This window comes from Anomalospiza imberbis, chromosome Z, assembly GCF_031753505.1.
Source record: "Anomalospiza imberbis isolate Cuckoo-Finch-1a 21T00152 chromosome Z, ASM3175350v1, whole genome shotgun sequence".
Taxonomy (NCBI): domain Eukaryota; kingdom Metazoa; phylum Chordata; class Aves; order Passeriformes; family Viduidae; genus Anomalospiza; species Anomalospiza imberbis.
In genome coordinates this window covers 10,680,848-10,707,885 of record NC_089721.1, presented here as the reverse complement: position 1 = coordinate 10,707,885, position 27,038 = coordinate 10,680,848, and the positions used below count along the sequence as shown (strand labels likewise).

General features: G+C 33.6%; 1 protein-coding gene across 5 annotated transcripts in view; it reads right to left on the bottom strand.

Annotated features, from left to right (window-relative positions):
* The window catches only part of LOC137465147 (sperm flagellar protein 2-like), a 43,629-nt gene extending 20,476 nt beyond the window's left edge, over positions 1 to 23,153 (bottom strand). The window contains exons 1-15 of one of the 5 annotated variants that reach the window (XM_068176939.1): positions 22,835 to 23,153; positions 21,926 to 22,029; positions 21,195 to 21,442; positions 19,676 to 19,781; positions 18,747 to 18,904; positions 17,078 to 17,271; positions 15,526 to 15,653; positions 15,292 to 15,430; positions 14,045 to 14,182; positions 11,592 to 11,752; positions 10,515 to 10,692; positions 9,567 to 9,726; positions 7,535 to 7,636; positions 5,792 to 5,930; positions 4,380 to 4,621 (exon numbers count right to left, since the gene is read on the bottom strand). In XM_068176939.1, the coding sequence (XP_068033040.1) occupies positions 4,380 to 4,621; positions 5,792 to 5,930; positions 7,535 to 7,636; positions 9,567 to 9,726; positions 10,515 to 10,692; positions 11,592 to 11,752; positions 14,045 to 14,182; positions 15,292 to 15,430; positions 15,526 to 15,653; positions 17,078 to 17,271; positions 18,747 to 18,904; positions 19,676 to 19,781; positions 21,195 to 21,442; positions 21,926 to 22,029; positions 22,835 to 22,987 (2,350 nt within the window). In that variant the 5' untranslated portion in view covers positions 22,988 to 23,153. The remainder of the gene's footprint in view (positions 1 to 4,379; positions 4,622 to 5,791; positions 5,931 to 7,534; positions 7,637 to 9,566; positions 9,727 to 10,514; positions 10,693 to 11,591; positions 11,753 to 14,044; positions 14,183 to 15,291; positions 15,431 to 15,525; positions 15,654 to 17,077; positions 17,272 to 18,746; positions 18,905 to 19,675; positions 19,782 to 21,194; positions 21,443 to 21,925; positions 22,030 to 22,834) is intronic. The other 4 variants (XM_068176938.1, XM_068176940.1, XM_068176937.1 and 1 more) reach the window with 4 other exon arrangements.
* Positions 23,154 to 27,038: the final 3,885 nt, after the last annotated feature.

The following is a 27,038-nucleotide window of genomic DNA, read 5'->3' as shown; positions in this document are numbered from 1 at the left end:
CAGATTATACATTTACACAGGCAACAAAATATTAAGAGATTGTAAACCTGTACTAGAGATGAGAATTATGTTACCATTTATTCCCTCATAATTAAATTTTACCATTTGAACAGATTAATATTCCCTTCTATTTTCACTGAGAAAAATGTTTCCATAGCAGTTCCTGACTAGAGCTTTGGATAATAATCCCTTGCAAATTGCATACCAGACTCTGCAGCAATTTTATAAGGATGAATGTGTGAAATAAACCGTGAGGGCTGAATTATATTCTTTTAACTTAAGGACTCTAAAAGGTAGTCATATAGGATACTTCTACCCTTAGATGAAAAAGATGGGAGTCTCAAAAACGTGATAATTTTCATCCAAGTTGTTGATAGACTCATCACTCCCTACAGTCAATTTCACTGTAAATATTTGCATAATTTATTCACTAATTATTACTGGTGCTGCTTTATGTCCAATCTTCATTAAATAGCAAGCATTGGGATTTTAAACTAAGAAGCAATGAGAATTAAGGTATTTTTGTTGCTGCACAGATGTAGTGAGGGATGAGGTCCTCTATCATGCTGTCTGAAATCTTAAAAATATATATCTATATATCTATATATACACATATATATATTCAAATACACAAAAACATATACAAACATGTTAAATTTGTTCCACAAATTTCTGAAATTAAATAACATACATTACTTTACTTACATCCATTATGTAAGAGACATAACAGGGGGTGTAAATTAAACTATTGGTAGAATTACTAAGTTTTCATCTAGAAAGAGATACTTCCTCTCTCCACAAACTTAAAACTTTCATATTTTCAAGTCTTAAAAAACCACATTGAACATAAATCAACTTTAAAAGATATAAATTAGAGATGATTAAACTATTCCTATGCTCTCATATGGATGTCAGTCTATATTTGCATCAAAGTCAGGCAATTACTATTCAATTGTTTCTACAACAGTGCTTGAGGAAAGAAAGGATAATCTGTAGACATTATCCAGGGCCTTCATATAATCCTGACTCAATAAAATAATTCATTGAAAAGGTAACATTTCAGCTGAACTACATGGACACTTTAATATAACTGTCTGCCCTGAATCTACCAATACAGTAAAATTCAATTCACAAGTTCACAATTTGAAAACAAACAGCAATGCAATATGGCCATTGGTTATTCCTTATATTTACATCTTAGCAGACTATTTGATAGTTTTATACAGAAGTATTTTAAACATTTTTGGTTATTTGATATAGAATTTTTTTACACCTGACTAGTGTCTATTCTAATTATAGAATAATTTCTGTAATTAAAGTGAAGGTTCATAAGGATCATGCCTGTGAAAAAGAAAAAAAAATCAAAATGCTCTTGTGTGATTCAGTCATAAGAGAACAAATCTGGGATAGAATCTACTTTGATCTTCTTGGTAATGCAAAACCACACCCAAACTGCATTCTCTGAAACAGCTTTAGAAGAAAATGGAGACATTCCATATGTGTGCTAATTGAAATGACAAGAGATGTGGTTAAAGAAGATCATAGTGCTCAAGGGGGACGAAATCTAATCGATATTTTAATTCTGTTGATGAGAAAAGCATGCATTCAAAAATACTGTAAGAGAGAAAATAAAAATGATGAATGTTATTAGCTCCATTTAAGACTCATCCCAGCTCTTCCTATGAAAAAGCACTCTGAAGGCAATATATTAGAGCACTGTTAAAAACTTGATCAAAGAGTTAATGAAATTAATTAGTGCAGACTCATGTTGACTTTGGGCAATAGCACTTGGGATAGTAATAAAACAAAAAATAAACTTCTTTCTCAAATGAAAAACTGTCAGTAGGTAGGAAGGTCCAGCACAGGCTGTTTTTTGTCCGTTGGTGCTTAGAATGGAGAATAATGTGCTTCCATGGAGAGCCAAGTGTGCAGGACAGCACAAAGTTGTCTGTGAAGAATCGGCAGTTCGTTAAAACTTTAGATTCCTAGGAAACACAAAACTGTTTCATAAGAATTCTTCCATAATTATCAAACATTTTTAAGTATACTGGCCCTCCCACTTTTAGATTTAATTCTTGCAATTTGTTAATATATTTTAAAAATACTTCTTTTTGACATTTACCAAATATCTTGTGACAAACCTGTTTACATGTTAATTTCTTCTAATATAATCACCCCTCCTTTGTTACTCTTTGTCTGCTTGTATTTCTAAGTAAAAATATGCTTCATGTAATCTCCATGTTGCTTTAGAAAAGCCTAATTTCTAATTTTGAGAACAAATTCAGGAAATTTATTATTCACTACCACTTCTATTCTAGTACAAGCAGATTGGTAGATTTATTCTATTTATACTTGCCCAACAGCCTATGCCCCATGTGCTTTTTTTATGTGTATTTTCACTGTGAATGCTGAGAGATACGCTGGGGTGGGTAAGAATAAGAAAAAAATAAGATGTTTGGCAGCAAATCTAGATCGGTTTGGAGGTTCTCCAAGACAGGGGCTTGTTTGTTACCTTTTGGTATCTCCTTCAGAGACGCTGTTTAACAATTTCACTCCCACTGTGCTGGGTGCTTTAGTGTTTTTCACCCTTTTGTTCAGTGAGAGACTAACTACTGGAATGTGTATTTTCTGTTGACCATTCAATTGAAAAAGAGGAGACAGAAGCCTACGAAAAATTTTCCTGATGTTTTAGGAAAGAAAAGAGTCTATAATGAAGTGGTTACCTTAGGAAACCTAGGATGTGATTTATGCTGTCTTAAAATGTATAAGAGACTGGAAGGAAGTATTTTAAAGATGACTTGCGCAGCTTGTGCTTTCCATCCTAACTCAGCTATCCAAAAAAGGTAATAGTCACCAAACAGAAGATAAATACATGGGGTATGAGACCTTATTTTAAGCAATAATTCTTTCCCATTGTCTCAGAGAACAAGCAACAGCATTCTTTTACAGTCTCATGACTGCTAAGGCAAATAATTCCATTTTTCAGATTGTCATGCAAGTCATGTTGGGTCATTTTAGTGAATATTACACTATCAAAAGGGAAATGTTGTAGAATGATAGAAACTTCAATTGTTTTCTTGCTAATTATTACAAATCTATGAAGAAAATGGTTGTTCTGTCCTACATATGACAAGAATATTAAAGTCTGTAATAGACAATTTCTTTTTGTTTTAAGTATCTTAATCATGAATGATCACAAACCAAAAAAAAACCTTCTAAGTGGAAGTACCAGTTAAAATGGTATCTGTGTTTCACTTCTATGGCAGTATAAATGATTACAAACACACAGATTTTTTCATTTAATGTGGCATTATATATGCATTACTATCTGCAGAATAGGTCTCTACAGAAGATTTTGAAATGCTTACAACACACATCTACATTCCCACACTAGAGGTAAGAGGATATGCATCTCTCTATGGGAAAACTGTAAATATCTTTCTCCCTAAAGTGGTTTTATATGCAAAAGGAAATTGGAATTGCTCTATAAATATACATGAAAAGAATTTCCCAATAAGGAATTAAACTCGACTTCATTGCACCTTTGTGGCCTTATTACACTGGAAGAGATAGATCTTGAATTGTAAGCACTTGTTTACACATTGTATTTCACAATCTTAGTGGCAATAATACTAACATTATAATTTTAATATGGAACACTGGTAATGAAACACTCTGCAAATACATGTGTAACTAATTTCCATCTCAGTTTAAAACTGCCTTACCTAAATTACTTTGTAATATTTATACAGTCCCAGGAACTATTGGAAGTCTTTTTAGGCATCCTAAGCCTAAAGTTCCCTTAATTAGGGGATAGACATACAATAAATGCATGTTTAAAGGTAAAAAAAAATACATGTCTGAGCTAATGCTTGCAAATCACACAAAACAACAGGCACACATTGACTTGAAGAATAGAACAGTTAATTTTTATAACAGACTCTATAAATTAGTTCCATGAAAATAATTATAGTTTTAAAAATGTGTTTTAAAATAATATAGCCTGAGTTCACTGAGCTCTCAATTATTAAACAATTTTAAAACTTGCATACTTAAGTAAAGCAAGCATGATACACACTGTACTGAAAACCTATTAGAGAGACACCTGTTAGAGGAATACTAAACATATGGTCTTGACAGTAAAAACCCCTACGAAAGCCATTAAAAGTTTTCAAGTGGTCTGTTATTTCACATTTTCAATATCCCCCACTATGACTTTGCTTTTTTATGTAGCAGGATCTTTAACTGCAGTACAATCTTTAACATTATAGGTAACTAATGTTTTCTTTAATAATACAGATAACTAAGCTCCCAATTACTTTAGATTTTAAGTAGATAACCAGCAGTTCTTTGGGAGTTAAAAGGTAAAAAATTCTTACCTTTAGGTGCCAGCTGTAGAAACTGCTTATGAAGTGTAGAAAGTTGTGAAATAGTTAGAGTACTGCTTCCAGAGATTTCTATGTGTTGAAATTCTGGTGGAGGAACAGGGTCAGGAACAGGGTCAGGAACCATTTTTACATCACTATTGATGAAGAAATCTGTTCCTTCTAAAGTCATTTCATATTGGATTTTGCTAGAACTCTCAATATGATGTCGTGCAACCTCTATCAGTTTTTCAACACTGAAACATAAATGCAGAAACTCATGAGTATAATACACAGTATTAACAACGTAGCTTTAAATTTAATTATTCTTATGCTTTTAAAGCTTTCATAAAGCAATAATTTCAAACCCTCTGTGTGAATTCTGTAACTACCAGAATAATTATGAAGTCTACTCTTCCTCTGGCTGCAAGAAGTCTTTTGACTATAATCAGAAATTTATATGAAGTCAGATCTAAGACACAGAAGAGACCTGCTGGAAAAATATGGAAGCACTTCCTAGGCTAGCATATTGGAGAGGCATATGATCTCCTCTTTCAAGTGCAATGAGTACAATTTATACAGGGAAAGACATCAGCTGTCTATAATGTTGAACACAGATTTGGCTTGGAGTATCAGGTCAAAGGATATGATATTCCTTAAATGCTGTGTCTTTGTTAGCATGTATAAGGAGAACAAATAAAACTGGCTGGAAGGAAGAGGCTTTGACTCTTTGAGCTATTGCCTGTAAGAGCCTTCACATTCTCAATCTATGCCTCTCTTCTTGGTCATGCCCTTACATTGATCAAGCAACACTGTCCCAGGTATGATTCAAAAGTTAGTATATGCCAGAAGTACTTTGCAAAGGGCAAAGTCACTCCTCTCGTTTAGAAAGGAAAAGGCCTTTAATGATACAGACATTGGTCATTCTATGCTAGATAATCTAATGTACTATAGTGATCCCAAGTACATTTATTTACTAGGACAGAAAAACTGTGAAGGAGAAACTTTTTTTTATGATCCTTGAAATAATTTTAGATGTAATATGTGGCGATAAGAACAACAAGTGAAATTTTTCAGTGTGTGTGAAAAACAGGAAAGAAAATAATCCCACACTTGAAAGTGACAGAAGCTGCTGAAATTATACAGAGCTTTCTACTATATGGAATAACTGATTGTCTGCTCAGTAATCTGCTAAATATGTAGTCAAGAAAAATAGCATAGCATGATAATTACCTTTACAAGCAGAACTATTAATCAACCAAGAACTGAGTTACTAGCATTCAGGTTTCTAAGATGAAATTATTTCTACATGAAATTATTATTTTCTACATTTTTTTCCAAATTACTTCTGTCTCCAGACACAATTACATTTACTACCTTAGTCTAGGTTATAAAAAAAAAATCTGCTTAAAATTGATACATGTTACCTTGATTTTTCCTCCAAGAAGGTGGATCCAAGCCACTTTTCCATATCTTTATAAGCCTCTTCTGCTTTAAATTTTAGATCCTCAAGAAATGCTAAAGCTTTTTCTTTTATAAGTTCTAGCCGAGATTCTGTGGCTGCCTCTGTTTAAATGGTAAAGTCATAATGAATAATATTTATAAAATGTGAGGAATGTTGTCAGTCTAAGCACCTAAAGTTCAGCAAATTTAACTGTTTTTAGCTAAAAGTACCTCAGACAATACTTGCTGCCTGGCTAGTCACTTTTCTGTAGTACAGTTAAGGCTGATGTAATTGTGGCTTCTGTGTATGTTCTTTGAGCAGCTGCTATCAGTATGATATAGAAGTAAGTGCATGACAATTTTTTTCTCCCTGTCTTTTCAGAGGTAGGTACTGCACAGACGACTGATAAAGCTGCTCTCTTAACACCAACAGAATAAAAGGCAAGGTACATTGATGCAACAGAGAAATTAAATATTAAATCAATGTTAAAAACTTATCAACTATACACAACTAGTGCCTTTTCTAGACTCTGTGTATCTGTATAAATGAAAACCACAAATTACTGAAAGGTAACTGGATAACAAAGCTGCACGGAAAACTACGATTCTCAAATACCAACTATATGCCTGTGCAAATAGGAAATACAGCTCAATGTGTTCAGCCTTCCTTAGGTTCTTGGGTTTTTTTTCTTAAATATAGGATGAAAATGAGGCAATGTCAAGAAAGAAATACATGTTAATGGATCACTAAAATTCATCTTCATGCAATTAGGATCTTCAAAGTTTTCTCATTACTCCAAGATCTCAGAATTTTTATTCTTGAGCAGCTTTTGTATTAAACCATATTCAAAGATGTAGGTGTACAAGCATTTGGCCTGACTGGATCTAAAGAAGCCTTATGAGTTTGTGGTTTGTACAATAACTGCTGTTTGCCCTCTATTTTTCATAAAAAAATACAATGCAATAGCTAGCCCACCAAAGAGGTACCATATGACGATGGGCTTGCCAACTGTTGCCAAAAAGAATCAGTAAAAGCTGGGTTATATCTTCCCTTTAATGATAAACAGTCTTTCTTCTAGTTTAAACCTACCTTAAAAAATTCTCAAACCATTTTCAATTTGGGACTTCCTTTCTTCAGACATGACCTTTTGGCTAAAATGAACCATTTTGTTTAAAATTATTGGGTAAGACAGAAAAAGAGACAGAATGGCTGAACAATATGTAGGTTTTGGAAGAGTCTGTCCATAAAGCAGTTTGGAAGAACAAACAAAATCTATGTCCTGCTACTTGAATCCCACATTGCTTGAAGAGGAGGGAATAGAGAAAAAAATCAATGAAATATGCAAATGACAAAAAATTCTTTCCCAGAACAAAACATCTCAAATACTGAATCCAATTCAATTGAATATTGAAGTGTGAGTAACAGCTTATGCAAAATCTTTTCTCCCAGGATGAATATTTGCTTAGTCGTGAAATTAAATTAGATTAAATGAAACAGAAGACAAAAGGAATGCAAATCATATTACTACCTTTAGTACATTTACCACAGAATTACTAATGATTACCACACTAAAAATATTTCCTGATTTCTCCAGACATGACTGACTCTCCTTTTTCTTTCTTATCCATCCATTTTTCCTGCTGTCTCTGGTTAGTATCGACTAGCATACTTGTCAAATTAGGAATAACAATCACCTACCAATATAAGTAACCAAGTAGTAACATACCCTCATGTTTCAAGGCACTGAAATATTCTTGCTTTATTTTAAGTGCCAGTTCTTCTTTCCTTAATTCTTCTGGGTCTATAGGAGCTGGATTGGCTTTTACTCCTGAATGAAAACAGACCTTTCAGTCTTTGAATTTGCTTGTAAATTTGTGTATCATGAAAAATTACAATTTCCACATTATTTGATGTGACCATTTATGAGAATGCAAAGGTGGGTACTCAGCTGCCAAATGTGATTTATATCTGCAAGTCATGCTAAAGTTAACACTGCATATAAATACCCCAGCATATATAACTGCACTAAAGTTGGTTAAATAACATCCTAAGATGTATTTCTGAATGGAAAATCATGACTGAATAAGTGTGCCTCTCATTTGATCCTAGATGGTCAGAATGTCCTGTTTGACCCTAGTATTCACCAATTTATCACAACGAGAACATTAATAAATGTCTTTTGAATAATACTTGTTTCTTCTGAAATAAATTAAAGTTTAACAAACTATAGTAAAAATGTTATGGTAGTAGTTACAATCAAAGCAGTGAGAAGAATTATGCTATTAAAAAAAAAACTGAAAAAAAAGGAGATCTGTTATTTCATGCCTCTTCAAACCTGCACTTCTACCTTGTTCTGACTTATCTATGAACAGATATTGTAAAGGTATTTTATCATGTTTTTAGAGATTTCATGGAATTCTGTAATGACTTACTATTACTCAACAATATTAAAATATTTGTAAATGCTTTATCTAGAAGAAGAGCAGATGGAGATGTTACAGAAAAAATATAATGCTATCTGCATGATACATAAGGTCAACACAAAACAAATGGTCAATTCTAGAAGTGAAAAAACTACATGTAGTAAGTTGTATCACTCTGTTACCAGCCCATAGCTCTGTCCTAGGGAGTTCTCATGTTACAGGAACACTACAGTAACACTATATTTGAAATGAAATCAAAGTCAATACTTTAGTTACAAATCCATCAGTTCATCTTCTACTAGGAAGAATGCATAGCTTCCTAGCTGCAGTTCTGGTTTTGTGATTTCAGATAATCTTGTACCAGGTCTGAACAAAAATTTGGTTCCAAGAAGCAATCCACAAACTTAAAACTAGCATGCAACAGCTGCTAAGTTTTATCACAAAGCTTTTCTAGAAGTCTGAAAATCTGCTGCTCTCTTGGCTAAATTGAGATGCTAAACTAAACCTAAGGCTCCCTGGGACTCACAATTGGCTACATATTTGCAAGGCTACGCTTCTGTTAACTCTGTATGGGCAGAAATAACTAGAGAGAGAGAGAACTGAGAACAGTACAAATGAAACTTTTGTCCAAGAAAAAAAGTCAACTGTGTTATGTACAGTAATTCTGCAATTACAGCTTTCTCATTTGGAGTACATGAATTTCAGGCTACCTTACACCCACAGGGCTTGAACCTCTCTCTTGATATGTAGAATGTCTTAACAAAAGGCTACAGGCCTCACTTCCTAATGAATTGATGACATATTGCAGACAAAAAGTGAAGATTACATAAACTACTATCTGAACAAGGAAATAATTGTGAGAAAATGTATAAACAGCCTTGTATGCCCCAATTTCTTCCAGAACATTGCCTGTTTTTCTCTCCTGGAAATAAATTTTCTGTTTTCAGCTTGTGGGATTGGTTCTTGCCAGGCCTCTGTTCAAGATCTATGTCAGTAGGAATCTGCTCTTTTTAGGCACAATTTAATAGAATTTTATTCATAAACTACCTTTAACTGTTCCACTCCGATACAGAACATGAAGAAAAAATAATATTTACTTCCCCTTTAGAATATTTATTTCTACATATAATGACTAAACATGTTTAAGTAAATGCAATTGCCATTTAAAAGTCTTTCCCCTCCTTTATCAATACCAGCTTTTTATACTGATGTCCCATTTTAAAAGAGAAATTAAATCCTAATTAAACGTCTTGGGTTATTAATTTCTGTATTATTCATATATTTACATTCAAGTTATTTCAAGCACTGCTAAAACAAAGGCTGCATTTTAAATACCTTTTTTTTTAGGAAGTGATTTGGAAGATCCCTTTTTGGCACCTTTGGTATCTTTCCCAGACGCTTTGCCTGGTTGTTTCTGTGCAGCTTTAGAAGGTTTCTGTTTTAGCTGACGTTCTTGTTCTTCCTCCATTTCTCTAAACTCTATTTCAGCTGTTACCTTGACACCACAGTCACACATAGTACAGTACATAGTATCAGCTCAGTGCAACTACTGTTTTAAATAGCCTATGCTTGCTGAAAGTACTTGATGAGAAGTAGACACATTAAGAAAAAACAAAGGCGGTATTTTAACTAATTGACTAAATTTTGATTATTTATCAAAAATAAAAGTCTGCAGCAAAAACACAAGACAGAGGCATACTGAATTTAATTCTTGCAGTCACTGCCTGTGCTTGAGGAAAATGTTAGAAAAGCAAGAATCAACAGTACACAAAGCAAGCCTAGAGCTACATCATAAGGGGGCAGAAATTAATTTATTTTAAATGATCAAAGAGAAAATAAAAACCTTACCTAGAAATCATCCATTTGAAAATCTTACCTAATTTACTTTAAGCTATATAGAAAAAAGAAGGCAACCATAGGGTCTGAACATGTGAAAGGTTTGAGCAAACACTGCATCACAGGATTAAACTTACCCATCTACTCACACTTCTACTGAGGGATAAGAGAAAAGTTTATCATGGTAGAAGATACATAGAGACAACATTTGAAATATTTCTCAGTATTGGAATGAAAGACTCATATAAATATGGAGGTGCTGAAAACACAGACACCAACATTTTCCTCATAGAACTACAAACATATTCAACGGAAATATCACTGGTGGAGCAAGACACATGAAACTGAGACAAACAGTGCAAAGATTATGTGTTAAGGCTGCCTGCTGAATGGGGGGGCACTGACTGTAAAATCCAGAAATCTTTAAGTAAATAAAACATTCCATACCATATCTGATACTGCTGTTACTGCTGTTTGCCATGTATCAATAATAAGATTTTTATCATTCCTGCAAGTGGTGACTCCACTTTCAGAACTCTTAGCCTTAAGACTGTTCTTCTGAGTTCCACTCTTTTCTGACTCAGTATCACATGGTGAAGTTGGTTTCCAAGAAACTAGAGGAATCCTCAAAAATAAAATATAAGGAATAATTTAAATACCGCTTTATAAAAAGTGTTAATATCTACATTGGAGAATACATTGAAAGAATGGAAATGGTATTTTCAAAATTTGCAATAGCAAAAAAAAGGGGGGAGGAACTTTCCTTATGACCAAGAGTGATGAAGTGTGTGTATGGCAAGAAAAATGTCCAGTTTAAGTGTAACAGCTAAAAAATAACAACAGATGGATAAAACTACATCAAATGACTGTGTGATCTGCTGATGAATTCCACATGGGTTAGACACAGTTTAATTACTCAGATAATTTCTAAATTCACTCTAATTAAGTTAAAAAATCAGGTGTTATTACTGGTGGCATTTTCTATATTGTGAAAGTATCAGGTAGTATTGCTCATCTTTTAGTATGGCATTCAGTTTGGTGCCTCTTTGTAGGCTGCTTTGTTTTACATCTGTTATTACATAACAATTATATTTACATTTACATAAATTTGTAACATTTAATTTTATTTATTGACATAAAATTTAAACCAACAAATCTTCCACAACAATACTTTTCTTTACGTATGTGAGAATTGTGCTGTAAACTATCAGCAACACAAAGGAAAGCAGGAAACATTATTTTAATAGTAGATTTCCTCCTGAGGCAGCTTTTGAAATGTTTTGCAATTCAGTGATGCATTGGTGAATATGATACAGGTAAATAAGTAAAAAATTAGGGATAAATATAACCTCTAAAATTATTTGAGATTCATCATTTGACTATAATCCCTGGTTAAAAATTTCTTATTTCTCTATCCTTTGAAATATACACACATATAATTCCATATACTCCAAAAACCTATCGGTGCATTCCATTTGTTCATTTTATGTGTTCTATTTGTTTAATTTTATGCTGTATTTCTACCTTCTTGATTTGTCTTGATCTTCCTTCTGCTCTCCATTAATAATATCTAACAATGGGATTCTAGTAAAATCTTGAGTGTCTTCTGTTGGGATTTTTCCTTCCATTGCCCTATAATAGTCATGAAGAAGTTGCTTTGTATCTTGGAAACGATCCAGTTCAATCTGAAGAGGAAAGGACAAAAAGATTGCAATTCAACATACCACAGAACTAATTTTTGTTATCACATGTTAGCAGAAGCAAAAGCAATTCTAAATCTTACTAGTTTGAGGGAGAGCAAGAAACACAGTCATATTTGTTTTAAAATTTATAGTATACTGAATGCATACTTCTACTTAAATCTATAATGTATTCATACTGTCATTTCTAGGTAGTAATAAGAATCTTAATTGTTAAAATAGGAAAAGGTATTTACAATAAATAATGTTTAATGCATTAAATTTAATTACAATATATTTTGATGAATATATATTTCCCAGTAGCAAGTACATTAGTGCTGACAAATTACATGTATCTTCTTGTTCAGAAGAAATAAAGTCATAAAAGCATAAAATAAAAAGGGTTATGTGATTGAGAAAATTATAAAAGTCATACAGTTTTTCTGGACCTAAGTAATCAATAGACTTTGAACACCTAAGTGTTGTGATCTTTTTGTGTGAATCATCTCACAAGAAATTAAGTAAGATTCAAGAAACATTTAACACCTGTCATGTTTTGATTTATTGATTCAATATGGTGTTAGTTTCTAACTGACAAAACAGCACTAAATATTCATGGGAAAATGCACAAAACCACATTCACAAAACAAAGGATAAAACCTTTGTGGTGTAAACCAGCACTTATCCATAAGTTAAGGAGGAAATATCTTCTAGTGTAACTGTGTACATAGAAAGGAATGAAATCTGATAAACGGCATCTATACAAATCTATGTTTACACAGTTACAGAGCCACCTGGGGAATATATGTAACCTCCAACAGAAAACCCCACAAATGGAGAACTCAATGACAAAGAAGCCTATTTTTGGCTGCTTCTAAAAAGAATAGTCATTACATAAAGTTATAGTTGTTATATTTTTAGTACTGTAGTTTTAGGATTAATACTTTGTTTATTTGGGGGAATATGTACTAAGTAAAGCAAGAAGTAGTGTTTTCTATTAAATTTTTCTTGATGAAAACAAAAGCTTGGTAATTTTAAACAGTTATTATGCATATCCACAAAAGACAGATCAAATTAGATTCAGAGTGAATGTCCTCTGAACTCCAACAAATATGCCCAAGAAATTATGTTAGAAGTAGGGTTGTAAACATATAACTGCATATAAAAGGAGAATAATAAAATATTTAAGTTGTGTCGTATAACTTTGTCTCCTTCATGTATATAGTTCAAGATGGATTTTTTTTAAATATTCAGGACTATAAATATCCTAGTTACAGGACCAATAAGGGTTTCAGAGAATCAGCAGTTATTAGATATTTTGACCTCTCTTTAGTCAATGGCCCAGAATCTTTATTTAGGGCATTATGTAGACTCTTTGAAAACAAAGTTAACAATTTCCTTACTATAGCACTGCCTATTTCACAAACTTTTCTTGAATTACCACAACACTCACATGAGATAAGAGAGCAGTTCCCCTTTTTATTAAACATATAAAAATAGCAGAGAGTATTAAAGGGCTGAAAGACCACCCTAAACTGCTTAGGCCTGGCTTTTTCAGCTAAATTAGCATCACAAGGCATGTGTTTAAAACACTGTTTTCATTGTCTTTAAATTTGCCAAAACTTTCACAGAATGGTCACTTCAGTTTGCACAAAAGCCTGTCTAGCCTAGTCTAGTCTAGAACACTCCAATCCAATTCTAAACTAAATTTATGCACCTAGAACAGCAGTAAACAGGGAAATTTTACTGCAGGACTGAATGGGCTCTTGAAAACTTTGAAGTTACATATCTGAAAGCTGGGTCATACTTGAACAACAGCAGCAAATTACATCTCAATCTCAAAACATAACTTGAATTTTGGGGTTTCTTTTTGTTGGTCAGCAGATAAAATTTCAAGCTACATCAGTGAAATGAAATTGAGATATAGGAAATACTATAACATCAAGCTGTGAATTATGTAACTCATAAATTAAAAGGCGATGTCAATATGATCACAGAAGGATAAAGAGCTGGAACATTTCTGTCACAAAACTCAAGATGATTCATTGGAGTTCAAAAAATGCAAAAAGTAGCAGTACATAGTAGAGATTGAAAGTTTTGGGGTTGAACAACAAGAATAGTATTTTTCTTGATCTTTCCTGTATTCCAAATGTATGGAATGTCATCTCTTTTTTGTCTCTTAACTTTGTCTATAAATTCAGAAACCACATGAACATTTGCTTAAGTAATTTTTAATCCTTCACATATTTGGAGCCAACCATATGAAATTTCTCTCAGATTTATTCTAGCAGTCCATACCTGCATAAGTGTAAAGAAATGGTTCATTGCAATCCCCCTACGATCTGATAACCACTCTTCATTCATGATACCAATACGTTCCAGCTCTGCTTCTTCCCTTCTGATGTCACAGATATCCCAGAGAAGATCTCTTAGGTCCTAAAACACAAAATCAAATATGGTAATTAATTATGAAAGAAAACTTAATTTTTTTTTCCTTTTTCTTTTTTGCCTGTGTATAGGGCAACTTTCTATCTGGGGCTTTTCCCGCATTGTTATAAATATTAACACCTGCTCAGGTCACATGCCTACAGAGGGCTGACAGAAAATTTCTTTACAAATTTCTTCACAGCACCATATGGAAGTATAACCTCCTCTTCACATAATTTGAACTGGATAATATCAAACAGGGATTTCTGTTATGAGCAAAAGGCCAAATACTTTAATTTTATCTTTCTAAAATATAGGGCAGAGTGATTCCAGACTTTTTATAATGCCATTCAGTAGAAATTAGGAATATGGATGATGATTTTTAAATCTTCTACTCCATTCTCTTGGAATATTTCTATGGAAAAGGAGGTCCAATGCTTTTTCCATCACAGATTAATTAATCCACTATTCCTCAAATGTTCCCTTCACCTAAAAGTGTTGTCAGTATCCCTTTTCTTATTTTTGGGGAGCATTTCTGATAGTACTCAACTAAAAATTATGTCTGTTTTGGAATGGAATCTGATTAATTCAATGATAGCTCTACTTTTGGCTTATACTTAATCTGGCTCTGAACTTGTTAGGACATTTCGTTATGGATTTTTGTGAAAAAGAACTCTCAGCACATGACGTAGAAAAGATCTACCTGAATCAAAACATCCCAAGAAACTCTATGTACTTTGTAAGAATCAGTTTTAGAAAGCATAGATTAACATATATAATTTACAAAAAAAAATAAAATACTGCCAAGATTTTTTAGATTGTGATAGAAATATTCAACTTGTGAAATCTCTTAAAACCACAAAATGTAAAAATAAAAGAGAGCAGAGAAATATTTATTTCACAGTGTACCACAATACCACAGCAAGATGTAAGAAAATTACGGGCAAACAACAGAGGAATAATTTTAAGGGACAGATTATGCACAAGAGGAAATGACATAGTTTAAGAAGAACTGTAAAGAGAAAGAAAGAAGCAAATAATATCATTTATGTTATATCATCCTTGTGTACAACAAAATAATAGTCTTGGGTATATTATAATTTCTGTCATTTACTTACAGTAACCCTTTGGTGTAGTTCAGCTTTTGTTTCCTCGTCATCTTGCAGCTCATCAGCAATTGAATTAAAATCTGTTTGCCACTGAGATACAAACTCCTGTTTAAGATGTGGACGTTTCAAATAATCTTGAAATTTTTTTCTGTAAATTGAGGTAAAAATAACTTGGGTTACAGAATGGCCCATGAAAAATACAAAATGCTAATATTTATGTAATAAGATATTATTCCTACTTACCTAATATCTGCTGTGTAATGGATTATAGTGTACTGTTCATCCCTTAGACATCTAAGTACAGTTTTGATCATATTCATATATGTATTTTCTACCATTTCCCAGTAAGGTACTAAAAAATCAATTATCTCCTGTAAATTTTTTAAAAACATCAAAATTAATTGATTTATTTATTGGTAATTAATTTATCTGTAGCATTAGCAAATACACAAAAATATTATTTCATGAAATCATATTATTGATTTTTTTTTCACTATGTATTTCTTTTGGTTTACAACTGATTACAGACACTGCACCAACATATACTTTTATTCTGTGAATTTCTATGGGAAAAAGTGGCAGGTCTCTAAAGGAATGGGAAATTCCAGCAGAATATTGCAGTATTGGTTGTTTTGGATGTGCTTATAAAATAAGTGATGATACTGAATGATCACTGAAGTAAGAAAATTTGGTCATTCTTAACTGTTTGAGGTCAAAAATCTAAGCTGACTGCTTAGTGTGGCAAAAGTGATGTTTGACTGACTGACTGTTATGAAAAGTAAATAAAGGCCATGGCCAGAGGAAACCCAGCATATGTGAGCTGACTGCAGTCAACAGGAAAACTCGTAAACATTAGGAAAACAATTACAGAACAAATTTCAAATCATCATTGTCCACCCTTGAAAAATCTGCATCTCAAAAACTGCATGCAGTCCCAGCTTCACCTCTCAAAAATTTACAGAAGAACTAGAACAGATTATAACTGGATTGGAGAAAAGCAACATTCAGCAAAATGAACATTTAAGAGACGCTTGTCATGTCCTAAATGCCCTCAGAGGTTTATTATAGAATTATTTTTCATTGTATCTCTCAATATGCGAATTAGTGTCACCGTGAATTAGGGTCACCAAATGATCCAAGCAAAGATCACGGTTTAAAGTGAAGAAACAGAAATATTTTTTTCAGAATTAACATAATTATACAAGCTATACAGAGAAGAAAAAGTAAATGGCTTCAAAAAAGCTACTAAACCAACCAAAAACATAATCATGGAAGAAAAGTCCATTGAGAGCTACTAAGCACAAGATGCAGATATACAGCCATTTCAGAAAACCCCTAAATTTCAGATCACTAGAATCTGAGTAGATATCCTTGGGGGAAAAATATTAGGAAAAAAATATACTAGGAGAAAGATTAGTACACACTCTCCTCATTCTTACTCTTTGTATAAGACCCAAAACTCACCCTTCTCAGAGAAAGAAAAGTGATCTAATAAGTTTGTATTAGTATTTCATAATAGTAAAAAGCATTTCTATTTTGGCAGCTGTGTTCTTCGTGATAATTGCATAGAATTAAAAACCAAAATTAAATTTGAAAGTATGATTCCTTTTTTTATGTATTTTAGCAGCAACTGTTCTTTGTATATCTATCACAAAGTAATAGCATACCTTTTATTGAAAAGTATTGGAAAAAAAAGGATATTCAATGATGCAAAAGGTTTAGGTAGGACATACATAAAACACAAAGAAAAATATATACTGTGATATTTAAGATTTTCAGTCGGGAATTAATGTACCTGGGGAAGTGGTTCATCTACATAAATCCATTCATCTGATCCTGGTTCAATCGTTGATGGTGCTTCAGGAAAGGGAGAAGGCTGATCTGTAACTGGTAAAACCTCTTCTTCTTCATCTATGACTGGTAAAACCTCTTCTTCATTTGTAACTGGTAAAACCTTTTCTTCTTCTGGTGCTATTTCTTCAGCAGACCCTTGATACAAATGTGCAATTAGTACTTCCAAATGTATTTTAAGTATCAATAAACAGAATTAGACATCTCTGCTACTCTCACAAGTTCAAAATAATGGAACAGATTCACTGTTTCTTTACTCAGGTGTTGTTCATCAAAAATATATTCATGAAATCAGCAATTCTCAAGGAAGATTGTATCAGTTAACACCTAAACAAACTTGACATCCATAAATCCAATGGCCCTGATAGGATGCATCCCCAAGTGCTGAGGGAGCTGGCAGACATAATAGCTAGCTGACAGACATGAGCTCCCAGCTCATGATCATGTCTGAAAGGCCATGGAGAAAAGGAGAGGTGCCTGAGGACTGGAAGAAAGCAAATGTCAACCTGGTCTTCACATCAGACAAGAAGCAGGACACAGGGAACTACCAGTCAGTCAGCTTCACTTCAATCCATGGAAAGGTGATGAAGCCCATCATTCTGGGGACCATCTCTATCCACATGGAAGACAAGAAGCTGATCAGGAGTAGTCAGCATGGATTCACTAAAGGGAAAACATATTTGACTAACCTGATACTCTATTCTGCTTATATAAGCCTAATAGTGAAGGATCACTTGGAAGCTATGAACATAGATATGAAATTAAACTTTATTAATTGACCCAGGTATTATTTTTCCTTAGGGATTAAATAGCCCTTAAATACTTCTACATTACAGCTGGAGTCCAACTAGAAAATCTTCACTCCATTTACAACAGGAATTTTGCTGTTGAATCTAGCAAGGCCATTAAGTATATAACCAGCACATAAAAGAAACCTATGAACTAGAAACTTTGCACAGGAGTAGTGGGATAAACTTTTACTGTCACAAGTGCTTTTCAAGTTTGCTTTTTTCTTCTTTTGGTGATAGAAGACATGAAGATCTTGTCATATTAGTTATGAAAAAAACTCGTTATTTAGAGGTCACTATTGCAGGTTTACATGATGCATTTGTCCCCCTGGATGTTTCATCTGTTTTTTTTTTGTTTTTTTTTTTAAATTATTTTAAATTATTCCTTTTTTCTAGGTAGAATGAAGAAAAATGAAACAAAGATGTACCAAAATTAATTGTCAAAACCACTTCTACTTATCCATATTTTTATGCTGCTACTGATATATGATACATGATACTGACTATATGTTCATAATAGCAAATTATACTTTCTTATACAATTATGCTATCCCATAGATGAAGATGCTGGCTGTAATTTTTAAACCAGGAAGAAAGAACTGAATTTAATGCCTTCATTTTTATGTGAAATTGGTCCATATACTCTGAAAAGGTGAAAGCACAACAGAAAAGTTCAGGGTTCTGATGCAGTTATCACTAACTGGCAAATCCTCAGCAGCAAAAATGTAGGTTGACATATAATTTTATACAGTAATTATTAGTGTTAATTATAAAAAAAGCGTCTTTTGTTACTGAATTCTATAAAAGAAGACTATGATAACTTACTTCTATTCTGATTTTTCACAATTTCTTCTATTATAATTTCCTTCACTGTTTCACACACAAGACTTTCTTCTGTCTCTGCATTTACTTTCACTAGATTGATTTGATGGACTGAAAACCATTTCTCTAATTTTGGCCATGTCTTTAGGAAACCTGAAATTCTACAAAAATCGTATCAAGGTATGAAATTAAAACCTAACTAATGGAAAAAAAAACATTTTCTAAAATTGATAAAGAAAAAGCAGGTCATCTAATTTAACACTAAAACAACTCCACCTACATCAACACTATCATTTTAAATATAAGAAAGTTTTCAAAATTCTATTGATAACTAAAAATGTATTTCTTACTCTTTCATGTCACACACTACATTTACTTCCTAATATCACAATTAAACCAATAGTAATACGTAATATAATAGTCTGAAACAGTTACAAGTATCAAATGTTCAGAAGAAAGATTTGTTCTTTATTTTCTTCTTTGTGTAAAGTTAAACATCTAGTAATTCAACTTAAATTAGAAAACTAAGTTGCTTTTGTAAATGTAGAAGTGGAAAATAACATTTTACAAAATCTCTAACTCAAATTAAGTGTATTTCACTTAACAGCAGTCACATGTGTGACAGACCTCAGATATAAGTGCACACATATATATACAGAATGTATACACATAGTTCATGCAATATATAGCTGAAAACTAAATTCTCCTTGGAACAATACCCTGGAAAATCAGAACACAAGAATTCTTATTTTCCAGGATAATTTATATTGTGCAGAAAATGAAAATATCCTTTAGGCTCCACATTATAGAAAGATCTAAGTAAATTCTTAACATTAAGCATGTAAGTGTTGTCCTGGATCACATATGAGATTCAGATCAGTTATATGCCTGTATCTGGCTGAAGTGTTATTTTTGTACTTCATATAACTTACCTATGTAGCACCTGCTCCCTGGCCAAGTCAATCTTCTCTTCTAGGATTTCAGCATATGATTTTTGATTGCTGCTCTGTTCAGCCTGAGATGCTGATCTTTTATCTACTGTGTGGAAAACCAATATATAAGCATATATTGAAAAAGGCAATTATTCAGACAGTTATTTACCCAAACTAAGATAATCATTATACGAACAAATTCAGTGTTTCTTGATCTTACACTTTGTAACTTAAAAGTTGGGTACCAGCCAACACCAACAGGATGTCCTGCCTTTTCCTCTGTTTAAGTGCACAGCCAATTATAGCACTAACATTTCCTAATGAATTCATTTCAGCCATAAAAATCTCCACTTGAAGAGATGGAGCTCTCCTGTGGGCAACTGTTTCAGGTTTATCTATTCTACCAATTAGAAGGTGTTTTCCCAATTTCATCCAAAGTACCTACTTTTCACAATGAACAGACATTCCAAATCATGAAAAGACAAGGTATTCTCTCTGAGTCTTCTTTAAATTTTAAAAAAGCCTTTAATTCATTAGAAATATACCATTTTAAAAGAATTCTGATTTTTAATTGTTCTGTTGACCCTCTCTATCATCACATTTACATCATATGAAATAAATTCTATTTGTATTTCTGAGATTATATTAAATACAACCATATGTTACAAGTGTTTTGGCAGCACAAGGTCTTAAAATTAGCAATTTTCAAATGTCTGTACATTTATCCTCACCAGATTTTTAGCAAAAGCTTCAAAATTTTGTCCCATCCTCACTCCTACCCATACATAAAAGCTAAATGAAAATGGTGCTTTAACTCAAGCTATTTGCCATCTGCAAAGAAAACAACAAAGAAGAATCTCCTCATAATTTGGATAATACATTACATACTAATTAAAAAAAATTCTGTTTCACCAAGCCCTTAAATGTGTGGTCTGGAAGTGAAACAGCTCTCAAAAAGTCTTTGATACCTTTGCTCGGTTGGCCAGAATTGACTTTGATTTCAGATCATTCACTGACTAACTGAAGACAAGGCAAAGGCAGTAATCAATAGGGAATTTATTCTGGCACTCTCAGGGAATGAATATTGGCACATCCCTCTGTTTATAATTTCCTTTTTCCCTTTCTAGGTGTGTCTCCTGAAGAAAAACACTATTTACAGAAACTCATTTGTAATGCAGTATATTCTGCATCTGTTAGAACTTGTAGTTTTTTCCAGCTGCTGTTTTATGTGATATCTAACACTGCCCACTGTGCTATCTCAGCTGCAGTGAGAGTTCAAATACAGAAGAGAGTACAAATACAAAAGAACATATACACATGCACTTGCACACTTCTGATCTGCCTTTGACTGAAGCAAACAGAAGTATCTGAAATAACCTGGAAGTATTCAAGGCACAATTAACAAAAGTGATACTGTGAGACATACATAAATTGTCCAGTAATACTATTTTGCATTAATAACTACAACTTACATATATCTGCTTGTCATTTTATTTGTTAATAGGAGTTGGAAACTTACACTTCATGTTAGCTGCACGTTTCAGTACCAGACTGTCTGAAATATCCAATAATATAGAAATATCAAATGCAGGTGAGGTAGGAGGAGGCTCGTTAGGGGCTCTGGGATCTATAGCAAGGGACAGCTTTTCAGAAATTGGATCTTTTGCTTCTACATCAATCCCTGTATAGGATTTTTCAAATAGCTTTGCCTGATTAATTGTCATTGGAAACCCCTCCACAATCCACCCCTTCTCTGGTGGTATTTGGCTAAAAGGAAATGAAGAACCAGAATTACTCAGTGAAATGATAGCTTAATAATAAAACTGGAAGAACAGCTTGCTCTAGCCACCATCCATTCTTAATTCAGTACATTAAATTTCCTTATGCATACAGAATATGACAGATATTATTAGACTGAAAAGTAATGGATTTTAAATCAGAAGAAAATAACATCAAGTCTAATTAAAATGAAACAAATCAGAAACAAAACAATTTTTGCTGTCTTGGTAAATAAAGATTTCAAAACCACTCAACAGAGACAGTTCAGAGGTATAATTTTCCCAAATAACTTTTTTTCTGAAGTAATAAATAGGAAAATCTATTTTATGACTTACAGTATACTAATGGGAGTAATACAACTAAAATGATATTCCTGTAGGAACTTAAGTGCTAACTGCACTGCAGGGTAGCTTGAGACAATTTACTGTCAAACAAGAGTAGATAAAACCAAGTATCTATACAATTTCATACGCAATGGCTTCCAAAAGGATGTCTATTAGTAATTCATCAGGAACACTTTTTCCGTTCTTCAGCCATTTCTGTGATGCAGCACCGAGTTGGGCACGTACAGATAGCTGTGGAAGAGTGCAACGTATGCTCAGAATGTCCGTAAAAGTCATTGAAAAGAGTAGTTGAAAAGTGTATGACTCCACATTTTCTATCACATACTATTTATTTATTCATATTGGGGTGGTGGCTGTTATTTATCAATGTTCAATAGTTGAGGGGGGTCTATTAAGGAGAATAGTTTTAATTGTAAAAAATGGCTAGTTTAATTGAAATCTCCAGCTGATTTCCATGATTACACTCCAAAAAAATGCAGAAAAAAACAAGATAGAGAAACCAAGGCTATGAACACCAAGAAATTAAAATTAAGTGTTCTGATTCTCAGCTTATTCTGATTTCCACTACCACTGTTTATTTCATACATCAGCACATATATTCATTAGTTTTACAGGGATTCTTTTATATCTTAACTTTGGAAGTAATTTTGAATGAGCAGTGGGCCAAAGAAATCACTGTAGAATTAAGCATTTTTAACGTAAAGAAAAGAAACCTTGTCATGGGATGAATGATCTGCTTGGCAGCAGCAAGCAGAAATACATTTTTGCAACTCAGAAATGTCATAGAAAATACCACATCTTACATAAAAGTGAGATTTCACAAGAAAATATAGAATTTTAACAAGATGTACAACTCTAAACAACATACGGAGGAACAGATTTTCACAATAAGCCCTTGTCATATTTCAGAAAATACAGAAAATACTTGAACTGATTTCAGTAATTCAGAATGATGAAATGGTGTCACCATTTAATTCACTTTACCATTTTAACTAATGTGTTTTTATAAAGTAGAAACTAAAATTGGACTACTAACCTTGGATAGGCCATCCTGACTGTTATTCAATTCAAATTCTTCCTGGGATGGATCCTTTTCAACAGGACAATTGTCTAAAATAGGCTCTAAAATAAAGTTTGATGATGCTAATACTATCAAATTCATTATTACAGATAAAGAATAAAAGTACATGGCTTGTTATCATTCTTTGAACAAATCAATACAGAAGGTACATAAAGTTGTTAGAATCATAGGAGCATTGAGAAATTCAGGTTGGAAGCAACTTCTCAATGTCACCTAGTTCAAATAGAACCTTCAGCTCAAGTGGCATCAGTTATAAGGTCAGACCATGACTCTCAGTTGTTTACCCCATGTGATCTGGAAAACCTACAAAGATGGAGACTACAATGCCTCTCCAGGAAATTTGTTTCAGTTTTTTGCTGTCCTCATGGGGAAAAGGCCTTGTCTTATGTCTAGGCAGAGGAGCAACAAAAAGGGCTTTTGCAGATCTTTCCACAAAAGGAGGGCTGGGGAAAATGTCTACTGGGACATGAAAAAAACTGAGGTGTCCCAAGGCCCTGAGACCTTGGCCCAAGGCCCTGAGGCACCTTGGGACCCGGGAAAATCTGTGCAGCAAGAAATACTTACCTGTGGTGGGCTCTGTTTGGAGCTCCTCTAGATTTGGTGGTGAATTCAGTAAGTTCTCCTGGGCCTTGTATCAAATATGACAGGAAATGGATTAGAATGAAAATTGCATTTTACAGAAAAAAAAAACAAACTGTAAATTCAAGCTGATTCTTCCAGTCTCACCTGTCAAAACTTAGAATTAAGTTTGAAATTGAGTAAAAAAATTCAATCATGTTTTTTTTCCTTACAAATTTCATTCTACCTGTTAGAGCGAAGACAAAAACTGGGGAATATACTTACTTCATTTTGTTTTACAGAATTCTCTGCTTCCTGTGAAATTATGCTGGGCTCACTTTCCATTTCATTATTAAGAAAAGCTTCAATGGCCTCCTGAACCAGAGTACCAACAGATAGTACCTGAATATTGCAAACTAATACACAAAAATATTAGATAACTACAATATGAGTTGAGTATACATACAGAGAAATTATTACAAGCAGTTAAATTAATTATTTAATTTGGGCTTCTAATGTAAGTTGTTTTCATCTGAGGTTCAAGAATTATTAATGCAAGGATTTGCCCAACCAATTTTAAGAGTGGGATTTTAACACAAACATTTTAAAGAATTTTAGGCAAACAAACAAACAACCTCTACCTTTTTCAATAAACTTTGCACACGTAGTTTTTCCACTGAACATTTTTCCCAAAACACATCCCTTGATGGGAAATGAAGGAAATTCACGTGAAGATTTGGGTTTTGGAGGATAGAACATCTCCATCAGTCTACGAAGCACATGACCCAATATGTTATTATTAAGAGGAGGTTTGTTTTCACTGTTCTCTTCAGTTGGTCTCCATTCTCCTGTCATACTCTGTATAAATGACAAAGTAGCAAATCTCAATATTGCTATAATCTTGCCTTCCATCTTTCTAAATATATGTACTTATTCACATAAAAAATACACAAATTAATGAAATTCGAATAGTACTCAATAATAACATAGTTTTTAGAACAGAACCTCATTAAAACCTATAATAATGTCATAATCATTAAATATTTATTGATATTTGCTAATAACTAGAGAGACAAGTACTTATATAAACAATTTCACAGATTTTATGATTCTGCCTCTGGATGGATGCCATAGAGAAAATACAACAAAAGGTTCATGAGTTATGGATACTAAGAGATCACTCACCAGTCACCATTATGGGCAAAATAGACTCGACCTGGGGAAACTGGTTGAATTTATTATGAATCAAAATCAGAGCACAATAGTGAGCACTAAAACAAATCCTACAAACACCACCCCCTAGCCCTTCCTCCTTCCCAGGCTAAAGTTTATTCCAAATTTTGTAGCTCCTCCTGCCCAGCAGAACAAGAGAACAGGGAATGGAGGTTATATTCAATTCATCATGTTGGTTCTGCTGCTGCTTTCTCCTCAGAGAGGAACCTTCATCTGCTCCAGCATGCGGTCCTTCCCACAGGAGGCAGTCCTCCACCAATATATTCAGCCTGAGTCCTTCTCATAGGCTATAGTTCACAAACAGCTCCAGCTTGGTCCCTTCCATGGGGTACAGCCTTCCAGGAACAGGCTGGGTCCCCCACGGGGTCGTAAGTCCTGCCAGCAAACTTGTTCCAGCATGGACTCCTTTCTCTATGGGCCACAGGTCCTGCCACGAGCCTGCTCCGGCACAGGCTTCCTGTGGAGTCACAGCCTCCTTCAGGCACATCCACCTGCTCCAGTGTGGGGTCCTCCGGGGTTGCAGATGGATCTCTGCATCACCATGCACTTCCATGCATTGCAGTAGAATCTCAACAACTGGACATGGAGCACTTCCTCCCCATCATTCACCACTGACCTCAGTGTCTGCAGAGTTGTTCCTCTCACACCTTCTCACTCTTCTCTGACATCTGCACAAAACCTTTATTTTCTTCTTAAATATTTTATCACAGAGGTGTCACTGCTATCCCTGGTTGGCTCAGGCTGGGCCAGTGATGGGCCCATCCATTGACTCAGTCGGACATGGGGGAAGCTTCCAGCAGATTCTTAGAGAAGCCACCCCTGCAGCCCCCCACTACCAGAACTTTGCTGTGCAAATTTAATACAGATTCTTGTATCACTCTTTTAATTCCATAAACATGAAAAATTATTTCACCAATACAATAGAATTAATTAGTAGCAGATTTTTGTATTAGAAATCCACTATTCTCATATTCTGCATTCTAAAATTGGGCAACATTATTGCCCAGTATCACTTTTAAATATCTGAAAAATTCATGAATAAAGATTTCAAATATATGTGTTTGCCTAACACATATTCAATAGAGAGAAAAAAATCAAACCAAAGCCAACAACTCAAACAAATTCAAACATCTTTAAGGGAAGGAAATACCAAGTAGAAACTTCCAGTTCATCTACCCTGAGATAAATATAAATTTAGCAGTTGTATGATTTACTAAGTTTTACTAGTAAACATCATTTTACTGACAATCATACTGGAAGAATGAAAGAATGTAGTCCAAGGAATGGAACACAGAATCGTACTTTTATCTATCAGTTTCATATCTCATAGCACTAGGAAAGTCCTGCTGTCCTGGAGTTTATGCTGTGAGACGCTAAAAGATATTTTAGTATGCAGAATAATACTACTCCTGTATTAATATTCATTTGGTTGGAGGATATTTAACAGCTGTTTAGAAATGTGTAGACTAATAATATTTCCAATTAGATTCTAGTTTGTCGCTTCATTTTGGGTGTAAAACAAAGCTTTGAAGGCAAAGTCAGAGGTTTCAGCCAGAAACATTCCAAGCAGGAAAAAAGGAAGAAAAAACTGGTTCACAATGAGACTAGTAAAGCATGGGAAAAGATTGCATGGAGAGTCTGTGAAATCTCTGCCCTTGGAATAATTGAAAGTTGACCAAACAATGCTAAGCAACCTTACCAGATTCAGAAGTTGGCCCTACTTTAAGCAAATGACCGTCACAAACCTTTAATCCAAACAATTGTATCATTCTATAAATGACACAAATTTCATCCCCATCAACAGAAGTGAACAATGCTAAAGTTCTACTCAAAGATAAGGTTTTGAACTCATGTTCTGGGTAGAATATGCAACATTTTCCTGAATTTACTATCTGAACCACTTATTGCCATAGCATACATTCTACTAGTAGAACGTGACCAATGCTGACTTTGAACACGTCTGCTAGGCAGAAAAAAACAATTTACTTATCAGTCTAAAATAAATTTAAATTAAAATTAGAAGTCACTTATTTTTAATCAGTAAAAACAAATAAAGTAAATATTTTTGAGTTGCACCATATCCCCTCTCCATCATCTCTCAGAAAACACACTTCTTCATGTGTAATTGAAAAGACATCCTTAAAAAACCCAAATACTTGCACTATCTGAATAATTTTTCTTTAAACCTATAGGTAGAGATGGATCAGTTGCTTTAAATTCTATTAGACCTCTAGAAAAAAATAATTCTAAGTAGAATGGGTTCCCCCACTTTTCAGTTATCTTGCCCTTTTTACCAGAAAATTTCCAGACTGTACATGTCAAGAGGTAAAATACTTTACCAGTCAGAAACGCGTTTTCAGGCATCCAG